The 21,253-nt window shown below is 34.0% G+C and overlaps 3 protein-coding genes across 3 annotated transcripts in view; 2 read left to right on the forward strand and 1 right to left on the reverse strand.

The window, feature by feature from the left end:
* Window positions 1-738: 738 nt before the first annotated feature.
* On the forward strand, window positions 739-2,733 carry LOC149958702 (pescadillo homolog). The gene is made up of 2 exons (XM_090166060.1): window positions 739-820; window positions 890-2,733. The coding sequence occupies exon 2, from the start codon at window positions 955-957 to the stop codon at window positions 2,686-2,688; it is 1,734 nt and encodes a 577-aa protein (XP_090022186.1). The 5' UTR covers window positions 739-820; window positions 890-954; the 3' UTR covers window positions 2,689-2,733.
* Window positions 2,734-9,493: 6,760 nt separating this feature from the next.
* Window positions 9,494-14,330, forward strand: LOC149958703 (coiled-coil domain-containing protein 42 homolog). The gene is made up of 10 exons (XM_090165009.1): window positions 9,494-9,564; window positions 9,628-9,730; window positions 9,791-9,895; window positions 10,603-10,688; window positions 10,921-11,035; window positions 11,273-11,329; window positions 11,744-11,818; window positions 12,075-12,232; window positions 13,277-13,370; window positions 13,430-14,330. The coding sequence occupies exons 1-10, from the start codon at window positions 9,503-9,505 to the stop codon at window positions 13,526-13,528; spliced, it is 954 nt and encodes a 317-aa protein (XP_090021135.1). The 5' UTR covers window positions 9,494-9,502; the 3' UTR covers window positions 13,529-14,330.
* Ccdc114 (Coiled-coil domain containing protein 114) overlaps window positions 14,256-21,253 on the reverse strand; it is a 181,789-nt gene continuing 174,791 nt past the window's right edge. The window contains exon 9 of the mRNA XM_090167243.1: window positions 14,256-14,361. Within this exon, the coding sequence (XP_090023369.1) occupies window positions 14,353-14,361 (9 nt within the window). The 3' untranslated portion in view covers window positions 14,256-14,352. The remainder of the gene's footprint in view (window positions 14,362-21,253) is intronic.

Here is a 21,253-nt window from a genome sequence, read left to right on the forward strand (position 1 = left end):
ACGTTCTTCTGCTACATTTCTATGGCTACAATCAAAAGTGGATATATATATATATATATATATATATATCCACTTTTGCTACAATCAGTCAGATTCGTCGAACTAAATGCGAAACATCTAGATCAATCATTAAGAATATGTGTAAGAAAATAAGCATAGAAGATATTGCAATTTATTTATGACTTTTAGAAACAAAAAGAAGGTAAAAAAGGAGTGAAATTGTTTTTATTCAAAGAACAAGAAGATGATGAAATATTTTTTAAAGTTTCTTAAGAAATTTCATAAATTTCAAAGCTCTTTGGTTTGTGATAAATAAAACTAATAATAGTTCCTAATCGCTATTAACAATTCACTTTCAAAGGTAAAATAAATGGGGGGAGAGGTGGGGCAGAAAAGAGTCGTCATGACCAATTAATTTATTTTTTAAGTAGGGGGTATAGTGGTCACATTGACCAGTACCTTTAAAAAGCTTATTTCCAACACTGGCCGTGACTGCCGTCTGCTCCCAAATGACGAGAAAACTTTATCATTCTACCCGTGGCGCCGTCTATCTCTCAATGGTTCGTTCAAATAAGACGCGTTTTCCGGCAAAAATATATATATTTTTTAAATAATGGATGGCGCCACGGGTCATATGATAACGTTTTCTCGTCATTTTAAAGGAGACGGCACATTCGTAATTATCAAAAACTTGTTTTGCGGGGAGCAGATTTGATTGGATCTCTAGATTAATATTCCCAACTCAATATTAAAAACATGGCGATAATCATATGAGCCACGTGTTTGCGTACGAGAAACGTTAATTCTTAAACATTTGCGGGTAATTAATATTTTTTCTTGATTTTGGCTTTGTATAAATCCTTTAATTTTATCATATTGAATTTTTTAGACTCAAAAGCACAAAGTAAATCCATCTAAAGTTTGTAAGTGATCACTTTTGCTAAGGCTTGCAGCATGGCTAGAAAAGCAAAGCAGAAGGGGACAAGTGGCGCAGCAATACATTATATAAGCCGTACACAAGCCCTAAAGAAACTTCAACTCCCACTAAAAGACTTCCGACGCTTATGCATCTTAAAAGGAATTTATCCTGTAGAACCTAACCACCGTCACAAAGTCAACCATGGCAGTAATGCAATCAAAACCTACTATTTCAAAAAAGACATTCAATTTCTTATGCACGAACCCATCATTAACAAATTCCGTGAATTTAAAATATTCATCCGCAGATTATCCAAGGCAGAGGGTAAAAATGACCCTGAGAAAGCGGCAACAGTCCGCAAAAACTGGCCCAAATATGAACTAGATCATATAGTTAAGGAACGTTACCCCACCTTCCTAGATGCAGTTCGTGATCTAGATGATGCCTTAGCTATGTGCTTCTTAATGGGTACATTTCCCAAAAGCGACGCACTTCACTCGGAATTAATTGGATTATGTCGCAGACTTACCATCGAATTTATGCATTATGTAATTGAATCCCACTCCTTGCGTAAAGTTTTCATATCTATCAAAGGCTATTACTATCAAGCGGAAATCATGGGTGAACTCGTAACTTGGATCATACCTCATTCTTTTGGATACATTCCTCCAAGCGATGTAGATTTCAAAATAATGGTTACATTCACCGAATTCTACACTACAATGTTAGGTTTTGTCAATTACAAACTGTACCAGACTATGAATCTAGTCTATCCGCCAAAATTATCATCTGATGCAAAATCGGAAGAAGAAATTGACGTGGATAAACTAGATGAAGACGAGCAAAAAGGATATATAACGGACTTCGTAATGGCCTTAAATCGCAGTTTAAAATCTATCCTGGCTAAAGAAGATGAAGAAGTGGAGATAGATAAGTTTGAAGAGGATGAAGAAAAGCTAAAAGACGCATGGAAAGCAGCGGATGAAGTTCAAAAACTCCAATCTTTGTTTGCCAATATGAAATTTTACCTAAATCGCGAAGTCCCAAGGGAGTCTCTGGTTTTCGTAATAAGGGCATTTGGAGGAGAAGTGTCTTGGGATAAAACGGTATATCCCGGAGCAACGTACGATGAATCTGATGAAAATATAACCCATCAGATTGTTGATAGACCAAGCGTGACGCAACAATATCTGAATCGTTACTACATCCAACCCCAATGGGTTTATGATTGCATAAACGCTAAAATCATACTACCAATGCAGAATTACTATCTGGGGGCTGCGTTACCACCCCATTTATCTCCGTTTGTAGAAGAAAAAGAAGGCGGTTATGTCCCACCTGAAAAATTATTCATAAAAGATTTGAAAGAAGGCGCTGTTCCTAAAACAGAAGAATTAGATGAAATAGCAGGAGAGATAATATTAGAATCAGATGCGGATGAAGAAACGAAATACGAACAGAAGTTCTTAAAGAAGAAACGCAAACAGGACATCACTCAGAAAGATAATGATCGCGAAGAAGAAGACAAAGAACCTTCGCCAAAACGTTTAGTCACATCGGGGAAGATCATTCAAGAGGACAAAGTCAAATTATTGACAAAGCAAGAACAAGAAGATAAGAAAATGGCCGTTATGATGATACCCAAAAAGAAACGTAAATTGTATGAGAAAATTATGTACGGAAAACGTAGAGTTGTCAGAGAGGCAGAGAAATTAAAACAGAAACGAGAAGAGTACAATAAGAATACAAAAAATAAAAGTGTAATGTAAATTTTTGCGGCTCATTTGCAAATAAAAATATTTTATTTGGATTTATTTGAATTTTTTTAATTTATTAAAATGCACATATTTTACAATATTAGATTAGACCTGGAAATAAAAGGTTTTGTAATCTATAGATCAAAATTTTGTTTTTCATAGAGAACCAGTAGACGTAGCTGTATTGTGCACAAACTTTACCCTACATTTTTCTATGCGGGCTTAACCAGTATTGACGGATTTTGAAATGACGTTTTAGCGCGCGACACTACAGATACATGTCTTGGGCACACAGCCTTCTTTGCGTGCTTTTTTGACCATAACATGTAGAGGTATTTTCACGTGCAAAATGAATTTTAAAAGCCGTCAATTGTGTGTCCATTCCCAAACTTGAGGATCTAAACCATAGAGATAGAAAAGAAATAGAGGGAAGATTACCGCGTTAAGGCACCCCTGTTTTTGACCGGTAAAATTCAACCCCCCCACGCATGTATGAAAGCAGAGGTGGGCAAAAATTGCGAGCGCTCGAATTTGAAAATAGTCTCGGAATGAGTGAGCACTTCAAATTCGAAGTTCTGCTGATCTATTCAGAAAGAGAGACAAACTGAGCAAGCTCAAGGCGAGCGCAGAATTTTCTTTTCAGCGGCTGAATGTTCACGACGCGGTGAGCGAGATCAGCCGATCGACGGGCTAGCCTGCTCACTTTTAAGCGATACTCCCTCTAGCGGCGTCGCGGTTTGTTCAGTTGAAAGCGCTTACGGCGGGTCGAGAAAAATCTACCCGATAGATTCAATTGGACGTTCAATTTTGAAAGCTAGTAGAGCGCGGATTTGATCACGTTGAGCAGTGGGCTGGTTTTTTCTTCAAAAATCGCTCACCGGGCGGCGAACCTATATTGAAAATATTTTATTTTTCTCATCGATTTGTCCATTCTTTTTTTAATCAATTTCGACTCGAATAATTATTTTCAGAGTTATTTTCACAACGATTTGTATACTCTAACATTAAAAAAAAAACATTTTATATAAATATAGGCGGTTATAGATTCCTCGCTGTATAGTGATTAGCTACAGAGGTATCATAAGTAACATAGCCAATAAGTATGACACTTTCTAAAATGTTAATATGAATTTCCCTTACAGAACCTTGTGTAGTAGTAGTAATATATATTTCGGCCTTGAAATATTTTAGGCACTAGGAGTTTCGGTGTTGAAAGAAACCTGGATTAGGCAATAACTCTGGAAATCAGTTCAGTTAGGTTTTTTTAATAATAATCATAGGAATTTTTATTATGTTACATATGGTGGTATATATAAGAGTTAGTTATAATAATAATAATAATAATAATAATCATCATCTAAGAAACCGCGCGAGATTATTTTTGGATTGTTAGCCCTCCCCTTGTCCCAATAACGCTATGGTTGTTTCACTTGTTCTTTATTGTTCCGATTGAACCGAAACCAAGCTAACAATTTCAAATGTACTAGAAAAAATTACAAATTTAAGCGACTATTTACGTAACAATAGAGTAGTATCAACTCGTAGCTTTGGCTCTGGCCGCCATTTTAGGCGCGTTTTTTTCTCTATAGGAAAAAGCATGGGTGACGTTGCGTGATGTAGCACTGACACTACTCTATATACAACTCTACAATGTTATTGAAAAATTGTAATGCATTTACTTCCGCAGGTCGACTACAAAGATGGAATTAATTCAATCTATATGGTTTTACTAAATAAAATCCTATAGGCCAGAGTGACCTTAATAAAAATAAAGTTAAATTAAATGTCGTCGCTGTCCGCGTGTGGGACCCTGTTGCCACGGCTGGACGCAACAGGTCAGTAAAAAAAAACTTGTTTTTTCCTTTTGTGAAAAGTGCCAATGTACTTTTCTCGAGTTTTTGTCAAGCTGTCAACAAAAGTTAATAATAATAATAATAATAATCAGCTATGCAAGTGCAATTGCTAACCAAATACTACAATTATGATATAAATTTAATTATGAATTTAAGAAATGCAACCTCTAATTTTAAAGAATTTACATTTAAATAAATAACAATGATAATTTCAAGTTTATACTCTTTTACTAAACCATATAATTTGGTGAATAATTAGTTAAGTCATCGCTCGTTCGTTGCCTGTGCAGAATCTTGCAAAAGAAGTGTAATTTCTTTGAAGCGTCAAGCGTGTAATTTAGGCCTAGAAATTATTCGTAGAAATTATAGGAAGTCAAAGTTATGACTGACATATGCCAAACGGAGTACGGGGAGGCAACGTACTTCGATAAGGTTCCCTCGTGAAACTTCATAAGTCATTAGAAAGTATTCACCAAGTTCCAAGGAAAATGAAAATTAACTAATGTTAATTTATCGTCAATTGTTTCGCATTTAAACCATTAACACATTTTTCTCAACCGGCCGAGCAGACGTGTATTACTTGCCCTTTTAATTAAATTATAAAATAAAATATATAAAAATTGAAATATAATGTGAAAAACGTTAACAAAACAATTAAATGCGATAATTTCTAATAGTAGAAATTGCGGCTTTCTCAAAAATAGGGAAGTAAAATGTGACAAAATAACGTGAAGTGTATACCTATATATACCCCAGACGGTTTGGAAATATGGATTAGGGTTTAGGCCAAACGGGCCAAACCCTAATCCACATCCCCCGCATTAGTCAAGGTCAGGGAACAAATCGCTTGGTATCTCCCACGCAGGTGTTGTCCAGACATGGAGTCGTCGCGTTAATTTCGACCAAAGAAAGAGGGAGGAAGGAAAGTATTAGATTTTTTTGTGTGTTTCGGCCGCGTATACACTACATATGCCCCGCGAATGGGTCCACTCTTCGAGATCGGGGGGCGCGGGTGCGTAGACAATCTGTCTTCTTCGGGGTTCCAACTCAACAAAACCTCTACCACACAGAAATCAAAACCGCGAAAACCCAGAAAATCGTTTTCATTGAATTATAAATGAAATTTTTTTTTACCTAAGCAAAAATAAAATAATCGTTCCATAGCGAAAACGTGTAAATTGCGCTTTTAATAGGTTTAATAAATAGGCCCATCATAAAACAATATTTTTTTTAGATACTACATTTTGTCATGGTTTTTATAAAGTGTAAATCTAATATTATACAACCATTCGTTTTGGGGGAGCACATGCCCCTGTGCCCCCTGGTTACGCCACTGATGGGCGCATTTAATAAATTACTTAGACTACATGAGAGATAGTCGTTCATAGTGAACGTAAAACACGCTTCCTTCATCGAATAGAAAAGTGACTTATCTTCAGTAAGTCTTGATGAAAACCAGGAATATTGGATCATAGATTAAAAAATTGATTGCGCAATAAGGAATAAAACGTTTTTCCCTGAGTTCTACGGTACCACATTTCATAAGAGAACACTAATATGATATCTGTTCTTTATTGTTAAGTTGTGTAATTTAAGAATTGAAATTTGAGCATAGCGCCGCTGTTAAACACCGCCGCCGCCGATATTATCTCTAGCGTCGAGCCACCACCGCTGATTTATTTATATTTCGGCGCGCCGCCGACGCCCTAATTTTTTCGTTCCCGCCGCCGAAAGGTTTTTTTTTAAATATTTACGTATAATTAATTTTTTCAAAATTATTTTCAAAAATATTTTTGGGGAAACCATTTTAGTAATATTTTCATCTTTGCGCCGCCGCTGCCGAAAGCAATGGACGCCGCCAACAGTTTTTGTAAAAATTATATTATTATATTGTTATATTATATTATATTATTATATTGTTATATTATATTATATTATATTATATTATATATTATATTATATATTATATTATATTATATTATATATTATATTATATATTATATTATATTATATTATATTATATTATATTATATTATATTATATTATATTATATTATATTATATTATATTATATTATATTATATTATATTATATTATATTATATTATATTATATTATATTATATTATATTATATTATATTATATTATAATTACATTACATTACATTACATTATATTATATTATTATGTTATATTATATTATTATATTACTAACTAGTTGAGTAAACTGCGGTTTAGAAAACTGAAACAAAATGCACTTGACTAAAAATATGCAAACTAAATTATTTTTAAATAGTAAATAGGAATTTTTTTAATTGCAAACGTCTAATAGTGCAATATTAAAGGCCTAGGTTCACCCCTCTTTGCCAAAAAAGGGTTCAAACATCCTTTTTACTTCCCCCTCGAAACCCCACCATTGATAGCGACGGGTCAGCTGACTCAGCTCGCTCTCCCGACCTCTTTATGTGGAAGGATTAAGTCCGGCATTGTTAGCGCTGTCAAATTGTCAGCAGTGACAAGACCCTTGAGAACCGCGAAGTCCGAATGACGAGGTGACCGTCGCTATCAATATGGGGATAGCGAAGGGAAAAGCAAAAAGATGTTAACATATATTTGATTTATTTGATTAGTTTAAGATATAATTATGATAAATAAATTATATATTATTAATTATATATTATTAATTATATATTATTAATTATATATTATTAATTATATATTATTAATTATATATTATTAATTATATATTATTAATTATATATTATTAATTATATATTATTAATTATTAATTATATATTATGAAATGAAAAGAAAAGAGTGTTTAATGTGTATTAAAACAATACATGGAGTATCAGCAAGTTAATACACGCTTGTTTCAAATAGAACACATAGAAGGATTATATAAAAGGGTATCGTTCAATATATTTAACAACATTCGAAAACAGAAAAAAAAACAAAAACAATGAATATTCTGTTAAATTGAAGTAACATAAAAATGAAACAATAGTTATGAAAAATTTAAGTTTTTAAGGTCGGAAATTTTGCAGGAAAATATATCAATCCTGGAAGCATATTTATTAGCTGTTTTTTGAATTCGGTTAACGGGGTCTAATGAACAAATTTTAGTTTTGAACAAACTTGTGTTTCGAATTGCGTAGTTTGGAACAGATTTAAATGTAATAATAGGTTAGGACAAGGAATTATATTATTCACTAATTTGTACAAAAATGCAAGTTCCACTTGCTTACGAGAATTGTACAATGTGTTTAAGCCAAAATCTTAAATAATTGTATTTTCGAGTGTTTTTTAAAAAGAAGAAATAAAGATTGTCGATAAAATTTCTTTGAATTGATTCAATTTTTAACAAAAGGCAGTCGCTACAACGGTTGTAGCGACTACCTTAGTAGTACAACCACCCCAAACTAAGGAACCAAACATCGCTCTTGAGCGCACAAGGGCCCGAAATGAATAATAAAACAAAATGACGAGAAGATATTATATTTCTCGCGAGTTTGAGTATTACTCACAACAAGCGTTTACAGGAACCTAATGTTTTATGAATTTGACATTTTGACTATGAAAATACAGGCCTTTGTCAAATATAACACCCAAGTCTTTGGTGCTATCATGTCGAGATAATATTATATATTATTAATTATATATATTAATTATTATTTATTAATTATTATTTATTCATTATTTATTATATATTATTAATTTATTATTTATTATTTATTAGGCCTATTTATTATTTATTATTTATTTTTTATTTATTAGGCCTATTTATTATTTATTATTTATTTATTAGGCCTATTTATTATTTATTATTAATTTATTTGTTCGTATATACCGCCTAGTACCACCCACTTCTGTTTGTTATTCAAATGTACTATTACTACACAAGGTTCTGTAAGGGAAATTCGTATTAACATTTTAGAAAGTGTCATACTTATTGGCTATGTTACTTATGATACCTCTGTAGCTAATCACTATACAGCGAGGAATCTATAACCGCCTATATTTATATAAAATGTTTTTTTTTAATGTTAGAGTATACAAATCGTTGTGAAAATAACTCTGAAAATAATTATTCGAGTCGAAATTGATTAAAAAAAGAATGGACAAATCGATGAGAAAAATAAAATATTTTCAATATAGGTTCGCCGCCCGGTGAGCGATTTCTGAAGAAAAAACCAGCCCACTGCTCAACGTGATCAAATCCGCGCTCTACTAGCTTTCAAAATTGAACGTCCAATTGAATCTATCGGGTAGATTTTTCTCGACCTGCCGTAAGCGCTTTCAACTGAACAAACCGCGACGACGCTCGAGGGAGTATCGCTTAAAAGTGAGCAGGCTAGCCCGTCGATCGGCTGATCTCGCTCAACGCGTCGTGAACATTCAGCCGCTGAAAAGAAAATTCTGCGCTCGCCTTGAGCTTGCTCAGTTGAAGAGAGATAACATTTTATCGCCTGCGGTAAGCTCTGGCGCACTTGAATGATTAAGGGAAAAATATCTGAGCGTTCGCTTTGGAAAGCTGCTCAACATTTTTGCCCACCTCTGTATGAAAGCGGAGATGGGCAGAATTTGCAACGCCATCTACCCTTCCTTTGTTTACATCAAATGACAGTTGATTTTCCAAAAGGCATAATGTATTTCATTTCCCCGCGCGTCGAGGGCGCCACGTAATCTGCCCATCTCATGGCTTCCTACATTGGCGAAAAGGGGGTCGGCAGTAGCGGTCAACTTCGCCAGATACAATAGTGCCTCTATTTCTTTTCTATCTCTATGATCTAAACAAAAATTAATCAATATCCATGTGTTCGCTCTGTAAAATATGTTTTAATTAGTTGGCTGTGGTCGAAGTTAAAAAAATAACAGGAACTATCGCCATCTATAAACCAAACGGTGCACTATGAAAATTATATAATCAATAATATTATAGGACAAGCAGCCGCGGTAGATTCAGATTCGTTAATATGGATAAGAAATTTGAAAATTCTTTAAAACTAAAATTAGAAGAGGCGACAAACCCAACTGTGTAAGATAATTTAATTTATTTAATTATGTAAAGTAATAGCGATTAACTGTATTTTATTTAAAGCGAAATTCCCCGAGAAGAAATTAGAGAAGACGACGAACTAGATCTACTCACAAAAACGGTTAAAACGACTGAAGCGGGGAAAAAATTATTACGGCAACAAAGAGTAAAATAAATTATTAAGCTCAGTTTGCTTAATAAATAAAAATTTTGTACAATTTTGAAGAATTACGAACATGAAATACGAAAACTGGAGTCAAGACGAGAACAAATGATTTTAAAACGAAAAGAATTCATCGAAAATAAGAAAGAAGACGAAACCATATTAAAAGTAATTTTGCTAGATATAGTAAAATCGATAAACGCGTAGCGTTGTTTATTTTCGTTGCCATAGTAAAAATCGATTTTGTTTTTCTTAAGCAAGTGTCGCCATCTTTTACCATAAATCGTTTTATTTTAGTGAAATAGAAAGGGCGGGAAAATTTTAAATTATGATTAAAATAAGTTTATTCGATAACACTATCGCCATCTCTATATAAGTTACTGAACTAGCAAAATTAGTTTCTGGAATCCTGAGATTATTGATAATTATTTAGAGATGGCGCCACGTCTGTGGCTAACGTTCGCTACTGACAAGGTGTGATCGATTTATTGGCTTTAGTTTGAAAATATATAATATTTTATAAGTTCAAATAAATATTTGTTTACATCGTTTATAATGTTCTAGGGCCCTTTAAGGTTTTCAAGACTTAATTTGCCACAGAATCACTTGTTTTGGGAAGCGAAATGATTCTGTAGTGACTGGCAATTTTGTTAGTTACGTTAGAAAATGTTTTATTTGAACTTATTAAATTTTGAACATGGCAAGAAATATGAAATTCAATTTATAAAATTATTATCGATATTCTTTTTAAAAAGACACGAAACGCGAAAACAGGACTAGTTTTACGGTATTTTTACACCCACCTAAAAACGCGTCTATTATTGGCAAAGGCTTAACTTTCATTCTGATTTCATATATCAAAACTTAATCTTAAGGAAAACTATTCGGGACGAGTACAGGCCGAACAACAAATTCAAACGCAAAAAGAAGAGTGTAATAAACTAAAGGACCAACTCTCGAAGTAAGTATGGACACAAAAAAAAAGATATATTTCTGTATATAGCCCCATCTAGCGACACCAAAAAAATCGAAGATTACAGCCAAAGGATTGATAATTTCAGGAAAGCGTGTTTTTTTCCCGCGTCGTTCTGGGGTGAAGGGGGATATTTACGCTTTCAGCGGCGGCCAGTGTCGCTTGATGCGAGAACTGTGATTAATAAGCTCTTTCTGGCGCTCTTATCTTTCTTCCGCAGACTGCGCTTAGATCTGCTGGAGGCGGAGAAAGCGGCTGAGCGATTAGACGGCCAGCTAAACGAGAACCGATGTTTTGCCGAATTTATGACGAAAGTTTCCGATTGTTCTGTCGAAGTGGGTAAATTGCGCGCGCCGTCTTGGGGCCACGCTAAGAATTAATAGACTAGCCAAGGACTATTATATTACTTTCAGCACTTTGCTTTACAAGTTAGGCCTCGCACTAACGATTCTAATCTAAGATAATAAATTTTGATAAATAGGCCTAATACGAAAACTAAGCCTTGGCGTTTTACTAATATTTACGACCTTGGCCGCCTCGCGTAGTTTTTTTATACTGTTCAACTTTTGCAGTTTCAAAACGTTGATGACGTCATGAAACGTTTTCAAACTCTAAAACAAGTTCTAAACGTAAGTTCAAAGGGTAATTATCATCAAAAGGTACCTCCTTATGCTCATCAAAGAAATGAAAAAAAACTCATTAAAACTTTTTCTGGTATTGCCAAACCCTCCGCGCCACTCTAATGAAGGTGCGATGCCGGAATATTAACACTTTAAGTTCGTACGCAAACCAAGGCTTCGGTCCAGGCTTAACCATTTGATGTGGATGGAATATTAATACCCTTTTACAGTAAATACAGTTGTAAGACTAGTGAAAACTAGCCTAAAGTTCGTACCAAAATGCTAAGCTCAGACCACGAGTAAGCCTTGGTCAAACGTGCCTAATTATTTCTTAACACTTGGCGACTTTGGCTTGATAAATCGTATTCCTCATTAGGCAAAGGCTTAAGGCGCTTATTAGTTACAAAAACTTCTTTATTACAGGATCTTCTGGAAAAACGTCGAAATTTGAAAGACGATTTTATCGCGGAGCAGAAAGAGGAGGCGATTTTCAACCAGGTTAACGTCATTTTTATCCCGCTAGATGTCAGCAGGCGTCATATCCGATATTTAGGCTTATACGGGGAAAGGGGCGGGAAATAGCCAGTGATAGGGCGACCTAATTAATTCGTTCTTGTAAATGGCTTGATTACAGATTGGGTTTAATGATTTCCACATGCAAATAACTCGGAGAAATAACCATTCGCCGTGCTCACCCACTAATTGAAACCAAAAGTAATTAGGGTTTTTTCTATCTTTCTCTCGTATCACAAAGGCTCAATCAACGGAGCTGTTGAAATGCACGCAAACGCTCTCCGTTCTAAAATGCACCGAACACGAACTACGCATTCAACTCTCTGAAAAGGAAAACCATTTGGCAGTACTTGAAAGAGAACACGCCAACAATTTGCTACTCAATAAGAAAATAAAAATGTAAGCGACTAGGCCTAATGGACGTTATTCCTATTTAATCCAAGCTGATTAATAGAATTGGGGAAGCAGACGATATTTAAACAAGGTCTCCATGCATTTTTTTTGCTCTAATTCATTTATTTATCATCAAAAACTTTACGGCAACCCTGTTCTTCAGTCATTGCAGAAAAATAATTTTTCCAATCATCTTTTGATGTAAAAGAACGATAAATGCTTGGAAACCCTGTCAAAATATCGTCTGCTTTCCTAATTCTATTCATCCGCTTCCAAAATCTGCCGCTTGGAGGAAACTTGAATAACGTTCATTGTGTGGTCTTCGGTAATTTTATTTCAATTTTTCATAAATATTATTTGTAAAATATATCTTCATAATGTCTGAGTAGATTTAATAGTATGTTTCCGAATATATTAGTGATTAAAATACCAGGGCCCCACTCAATTCTAAAATTTTTTTATAGGAAAAATAGGATTATATTTCTAAAAATATAGGACGTTATAGGTCAATTTTTCAAAATTATAGCATTTTATAGGACTATATATGCTATTTTATTTACTAACTTTATGCATTTAAAAACAAAATCTATACTTAGTGAAATTAATCTTTGATTTTCATTTAAAAATAGAAACTATTTAACCATTTTGTCACAAAAATATAATAGTACCTTACCATGTTAACAATAACAAAAGGATAGACTAGAATGACTTTGTACAGGAATTTATCCTATAGAGTAATGGCAGTGTGACGTCACTGCACGTCACCCATGGTGTCCTATAGATAAAAAATCGCGACCAAAATGGCGACCACGGTCAAAGCTACGGAGTGCCATTACTCTATAGCTAAATCTCGCAATTTCACTGACAAATTGTGAGTGGCGGCAATTGAAATGGACAAAATATCAAAATTATAGGATTTTATAGGACTTTTTGTGGATTTTGCTAAAAATATAGGATGTTATAGGACATTTTTGAAAATATAGGATTTTATAAGAATTATAGGACCTCTGGGGGCCCTGAAATACTATTTCTAACTAAAATAATTATCAGGGCCATAAGAAACATGTACCAACTGGTTATAGCCTTCACAAAACCAACCGGAACATTCGCTAAAACAGAAGATCCAGTAAAACAAATAATAGAAGTAATTATTTTCGAATATGCAAAGTAAACTATACTAAAATAGAGGATTTCTTTCTACAGATTGACCAATTTATGATAAAATGGACCGACATCGTAGAGACGCTAAAACTGGAAGAAACATCAAACTCACTTTTGGCCAACGCCTCCCAAAGCCAATAATATCGCCACATTTAAAATACGTTTCTGAGGGGAACCGAGGCTTGGCCCATTCTTCCATCTTTTTTCTAACTCTTATTTTAAATAAAATCGAAATAAAAAAGCGTGAAAAAAATTACCAGCCGAGCTTGAATTTCCACCCAACCAAGTTTTGCCAAAAGATGGGGCCAAAAAACGTTTTCGCTTCAACGCCTCGCGAGAAAGACGCAAAAAAAAAAACGGGTTGCCAGAACTGGAGAATAAAAAAATTTGAGGAGTACTGGACATAAGTCTAATAATCAATACCCTTGGATTCTGAGGGGAGGCGTTCGGAAGACAAAAGGGAAAGGAAGGAATTGGAGGAGGGACGATTATTAATTAGATAAAACGTAATATGATTATAACTAATTAAGTGACATTGAATAAAGGGTACGGAGGCTTATAAAACAATGGACGCGTTTTTTTAACCAAGGCTTGAGAACCTTAACGTTTGGTTTTGGTCCTTCGGCAAAGTTTGGGGTAGCGGTAATTCAATTTACGCGATTCCGAGGTTACGTGGGTTTGAAAAACGTATTGATTAATCGATTAAAACCGTTGTGTGCCATAATTTAATCGGACCTACCGAATTCCTTTTCGCGGTAGCCTAGGCAGCTTCAGAATTTTGTTCAAAAACGTTTTATTGGAATGTCGTTTTTCGTGAATTTGTGTTGTTTTTAAAATGTCTATTATAATGATTAATTAACATTGGATTTTTGTATGAAATTAGCGTTTTATTAATAGGAAATTAGTGTTTTATTCGAATTAAATTAGTGAAAAAGGTGATGAATTGGTGAAATTCGATCGTCAAATCAAGATTCCTGTAAGAAATTAAAAATATTAAACGTCATTAATTAAGTATAAGATTTAATTAATAACACAAGTAAAGCAATAACCGTAAGTATGACACCTATTACCCCACGCTAATTTTTCAATTAATAGCCTGTTTGACCTATGACCATTACTTGCTTGAGCTGTTATAAGTCACTGAAAATGATAAATTACAGAGCCGCCAAGGCTTATTAGAAATAGAAATGCTTTCAGAAGTAACCGTGTTTTGGGAAAATCAAGAGGCACTATTGAACCGGAAAATTACAAACTATAGATTTGTTTCTGAATTTGTAAAGATAGTTAATTTCGAATATGAGGATTACAAGTGTTTTGGGTCATATTTATCGCTACAAAGAGCGTAGCGAGTTGTAGAATTTATAATTTCATATTTTTAGATGGCGCTAGGGGTAACTGACGCTAGTTACGTTAAAAACAATAATTAGCAGACGATTTTTCGTTGTTAAATGTTCTACCTTAAAAAGGATATTTATTAGGCCTATTACGTTAATAGTAAGTTATGACCATATGTTAATAGTTTATTTTATTTAAAATATGGTAATTAATATTGTTAGTTAAATAATAAATTATTTTAAATTATGTTACTTATGTTAATAGTAAATTATTATTCTAATTGCCAAATTATTTTCTATCATATTAATAGTAAATTATTATCGTAATTGCAAATTATTTTCCATCATGTAAATAGTAAATTATTATCCTAATTGCAAATTATTTTCTATCACGTTAATAGTAAATTATTTTCTATCACGTTAATAGTAAATTATTTTCTATCACGTTAATAGTAAATTACTTTATATCGCGTTAATAGTCAATTATTTTATATCACGTTAATAGTAAATTATTTTATATCACGTTTATAGTAAATTATTTTCTATCACGTTAATAGTAAATTATTTTATATCACGATAATAGTAAATTATTTTATATCACGATAATAGTAAATTATTTTATATCACGATAATAGTAAATTATTTTATATCACGTTTATAGTAAATTATTTTCTATCACGTTAATAGTAAATTATTTTATATCACGATAATAGTAAATTATTTTATATCACGATAATAGTAAATTATTTTATATCACGTTAATAGTAAATTATTTTATTTCACGTTAATAGTAAATTATTTTATATCATGTTAATAGTAAATTATTTTCTATCATGTTAATAGTAAATTATTTTATATCATGTTAATAGTAAATTATTTTCTATCATGTTAATAGTAATTTATTTTATATCATGTTAATAGTAAATTATTTTCTATCATGTTAATAGTAAATTATTTTATATCATGTTAATAGTAAATTATTTTCTATCACGTTAATAGTCAATTAGTTTCTATCACGTTAATAGTCAATTATTTTCTATCACGTTAATAGTAAATTATTTTCCATTAATTTATAAACCCAATATTCAATATTACTTTAAACTAAATTTCCGACGTGGCATAAAAAATATAGGTAATATGGATTTCAAATATTTCACAAGGGTTCTTTTGGCCAGAGAAAAAGCTTTTTACCGGTAAAAAAAAAGAAAGGTTAAAGAAACCTGACGCAACTCAGCAATATTATTCGATCATTGAAATTTCGAATCGAAATGAAAAAAAATATCCCTAAAGGGCAATATTTCAACGTTTTCTGTAAGAGAAGGACTTTCTCCTTAAAAGGATTTAAAACTAAACAATGAAGTTTTAATTTTCTAAAAGTCTAATACATTTCGATGGTGTAGTTGCTCCACCATAAGTACGACCTGAAGTAAATAATATATCTCTTACGATAAAAGTATCGATCTCCCTATCTTGTTATTCGAACGAAACGGCTAATATTATTAATCATTATAATAATAATCAGCTGGACTCATACCCAAGGCACCACTTTAGGCCCCAATCATCTAGCGACTTTTAATGCCTTTAAACAGGTGGCCGGGTTACAATACGTAGGAGGGTGGTGGCAAGCCCTTCATGCCACGCGAGCCAACAGCTCCCTACACTTACTTATTACCTTTAACCTCGACATGTTTTTATGGAAAAGGGAAACCGAAGAGCTCGGGGGGAAACCCCTTTAACCAGCTGATTTTCAAAAAAACGTTTGGAAAAAAAAAAAGTAATTTGTATTTTCCACAACTATTATATCAAGAAAAAATGGTGGGTTTTATCATAAGTAACATAAGAATAGTAAGTATGACAATTAGCAAAAATGATCACCGAATTGATTTTCAGAGCTATTGCGTAATAAATGTTTAGTTCAGCGCAGAACCCCCTAGTGTCTAAATATGTACAAGGCAAAATATAGTACTAGCAGGAAACTATATAGGTATACACTTGGAATGTCTATGGAAGTGTTTTACGGCCGTGATGAAGCTCGTAGAAACGGGCGTGTCTTAAAGCGGGATAACTCACCAGAAAAACTCTCGCGCCTCGCTACCCTCAGTAGCGGCACTAAGGGTGGGCTGAAGAGGGCTTTAGCCCCCCTGCATTTCTGAGTGGGGCCACGTATTTATAATTAAGAGGCCACATATTTAAATTTATCAATTTTCTTTATCTCTAGAAACGTTTTTCTGAAAAAAAAAATCAATTCGTTTACTCAAGAAGATAGTAGACCATAAGCAGATAGATTCGGCAGGAAGGGAGCAGAAATTGGGATAAAGTTGAATTGATAATAGAAACAAAAGAAAGGGGTTTAAGGGAATTTAGGGAAATACCCCGGGCATGCACGTGTCCCCTAAAGGTCGGATACAAGGTCAGTAGGGGTCCAGGAAACGCAACAATAAAACGACCTTGCTCTTCTCGCTTCCTGGAAAATTTATAAGGGGTCACTAAAGTTGTAAGGGCCACAAAATTCTTAGGGGCCACAAAATAAGTAGCCCACCTGTGAAAAAACCTTAGCGCCGCTACTGGCTACCCTAATTCGACGAAAACTCGTCATTAAGCCTAGTCATGGTTATTATATTATTAGCTTACCTGATTATCTCTTTTATAACCATACAAATACCTACAATTAGATATCACTACACTTCTTTCGCGAAGAGCATTATAATTACTTCAAAATATTAATTACGATAACAAATTGAGGTTTTTAAATCCATTGTTTTATAAGCCTTTTTTGCGCGGGAAGATCGCCTATTTGTTACCATGACGACGCATTCTTTTCGCGTCAAACCTCGAGCCAATGAATTTGAAATGTCGTGTTACGTCCTACACTTGACGTAATTAAGCCCCGCCTTTTTCTCGACGCGCTTTCGTATCAACGTCCCAATGGAACCTTAGACATTCCAAGTGTATACCTCTATAGTTTCCTGGTACTACCAAGGTCGATAATATACTACTCACTCGTCAGTTCACTTTACAAGTCCCAATTGGAACTGGGTGAAAGTCTAGTGTCGAAAAAAGGTTCGGTAAGAAAATTACCTTTAGAACAACGGGTTATTCCATGTCAAATGTCCCGTTTTTGAAAAAAATGCCCCACGGCACCATGCGCGATTTCGACGAAAATTTACACGTTAGTAATTAAGATACTTTTGGTGGGAAATCCAAATTCTTAGCCCTAAATTCATCGTTGTTTTTAAAATATGATTTTTTTAAAATATTATGTATAAAGTGTTCATTTTCAAAACGCCGAAAGTTCCGGTATTTTCGTTCAAATAATTCTAAAAGTATTAAAGGTAACCCCATCCAACTTTTTACACTATAAATATGAGTAATAGAGAGTAACTAGCATAAATATTATACAATTTGTTTAATTAGATTTTTAATTATAAATTGTTGAAAACGACGACTTTTACTCGAATGTCGCCAACTAAGTTAAACTAAAAAGGTTTCTGTCGCGAAGGTATTAAATATGAAATAAATATTCAAGTTTATAATAAGTAACATGGACCCAATAAACACGAAAATTGCGTTGAAAAAAATCCTAGTAAATTTAGTTTCTGAAATATAGCTATTTGAACCGATCAATTTTTTGAAAAACTGCAAAACATGGTAGTGCTTTAGGGGAAATTACGGTATAAAGGACAAAAATATACAGAAACAAGTTGGCTAGCCAAAATATACCTCTCCTCGGAAGAATTGTCCCTAGTGGTATTAATTTCTCGAGATAACCCTTAAAGATATATCTCCGCAATTTAGAGTTATTTGTTAAAAATATTAACCCATTTCTATCCCGCCCGGTATAAAATTTTAATTATAATTAAAATAATTGAGACGAAACGACCAATTTTAATTTATTCAGAATATCATAAGTTAAGTAGTTACAACAGTAAGTTAGACGTACTATAACAATGCACAATTGAATTAAACCCTTTTACAGAACAAGTTTATCAGTTAAATATAATACGAAGCAAATTTTAATGAAATATCTACAGAGGCTTTTTGGAATTACTCGCTTACGAAATACTTGCCGCATCTTTAACGCTCATTTTATTTCAACACTCGCCCTTGATGAAGATACCGTAGATATCTGGTAGTGGACGACTCGTTCACTTCCTGTTGACGTTGTGACGCATACCACATGAAAAAGACCAATGCCGTCCAATTTCCAATATCATATAATGACTCGCACACCCAAGAAATCACTGACTGCGTTAGAAATCGTAGATATCCAAATATCCACACCAAATGTATTTACAAGAAGCAAAAACCTTGCCATCAACAAAGCACAGAGAGCCACTTGACTAACCGCCACCTCTTAAAGCAATTAACGTTAAATTATCTCCTTTGAATTAACAGAACTATATATAGGTCGTTAAGAAAGTGGACCACCCACAGGGTCTACCCTTTAACCCTCTAATCTCGGCTGACTGCGCTAAAACAAGATTTAACCTTTAAAAAATACCAGATTAGGCCTTCATAAATTCATTAATAAAAAAGACTTTATTACCTATTATGCTTACGATGCCTGTCTTAATTTCAGTGAATCTAAGCAGCTATCGGTGGTTCTGTGGTAGAGCGCTCGACTGCCAAGCCGAATGGTCTGGGTTCGAAACCTGGGTGGCGCATTTGTTTTTAATCAATAGAGAAACGCTAAATTAGAATTTCTTCGATGCAATAATTTCAATTTCAATTCTATTTCAATTAAACCAAAATTTCGTACTCTATTAAATACGCTTCCGATAAAGCTGAAGGTCTAATTTTCAATAAGGCGTAACAAGTGTCGGTGGTTCTGTGGTAGAACGTCCGCCTGTCCATCCGGAGGTCTCGGGTTCAAATCCCGCCCGATGCGATCGCAAATTGATACTAAGACGAATACCGTGTACAACTGGTGGAAACCCTGCCATTGGACGTTGAGAGGTAGCATTACACTCAGCACTCGGTCCGTCCCAAAGTCATTAAGAAGAAGTTGGAGAGAAAACGCCCATATAAACACAACAGACTCAACATGCACAACCATCAGAACACAAACACAACAAATTCAACACTCACAACCTACGCATAAACATTACAAAAACGTAATACACCAAACCGTCACGACGGTGAGCGAAAAAACACCATCCAAACCAAACCGCAAATGCATCCGTTAACGCTCACCGTCACACGGTGGTTTTGCCAACCCTTTGAGAAACTGCGTACGCAGTGATTACACATTGCACCGAAAATGCGAACGCGTTCGCAGTCCTGACAGACAGACAGACCCACCCACAGACCGACCCACAGACAGACACGGTCGTTGTATAACCCCTCCTAGGGGACTTTGTCCCCTCGGAGAGGTAAAAAAATAACACCGTTAGAAAGCTGATATTTCAAGCTACGAAATGCATAAATAAAAAAGATGTATATGAGAGACCTTCAACCCAAAAAATAACTCTTAAAAAGATGCTATTTTATCTTAAAAACAAATGTTATTTTACATTTTATAATACAGAACAAAAAACTTTAGAGCAAAATATTTTAATTTTGGTTTGGTTTTTGGGTGTTCTATTATAACTATTAATAAATCCTTAAATAATTAAGGAACTAAACAAGAAATAAAAATTTTATCTGCGAAATTTTGATCGAAACAATGAAAAAAAATTATTTTCCAACGTCTTTCAGGAGCAAAATTTTCTTGTGATCTAATTTTCTAAGAACAATTAGAACATACGTTTTACCATCAGAACGTACTTCAGGTTTTACTACTATATTATATTTTGAAACGGCACCCAATATACGTCTTCTCTTATTGGCCAAGAAAGCTTAAGATCTTTTCTACGAAAGAAACTAACAGATACGTCTTTTTCTTCTTCGCAGCATTTTACAATGTTCCCAATGTACCAATCTTCGTCATATGTACATGCAATAAATGTTCCTGGCACGCATTCTTCCCAAGTTAAAAAGGCCGCACGGTTCGTTTGAAACAGGACAACTCTTGTCGCAAATTCATCCTCAGATATCCGTTTGATCTCAAGTTCATTTTCATTTATCGGAAGAAACGCATGGTGCGATCGAGTACCGGGAATTGTTTTTACTCCGATATATCTTTCGTTGAGGCAAAATTTTTCCACTTGTTTATCAACGTCTATTTTAGAGACGTTACCAAATTGAACATTGGTCACATTTTGAACGCACCAGGCATACTTATCTTCTGGTTTTTGTATTTGGTTTGTTTTGATCGACTGTAAACAAAAACCCATTCTCGGGTGAAGAAGTTCAACAATACAGCTACGGCGTAATTTCAGATTTTCTCGCCATTCAGCTTTCATTGGAAAATCATTTTCATGGGAGCACAAATTAGCAAGGTTCTTAAAGTTCTTGTACTGGCTTCCATCTCCATCGCTGAAGTAGATAAGTTGGTTAGTCGTTTGGGGAAGATTTGCTTTAATATGTTCAATCATTTTACACAAAAAGGCAGGGACAGTGTTGGCGTTATGCGCGAGAAAATCTGAAATTA

Source organism: Leiobunum rupestre, chromosome 2 (assembly GCF_980474605.1).
Source record: "Leiobunum rupestre chromosome 2, qqLeiRupe1.1.hap1, whole genome shotgun sequence".
NCBI lineage: Eukaryota > Metazoa > Arthropoda > Arachnida > Opiliones > Sclerosomatidae > Leiobunum > Leiobunum rupestre.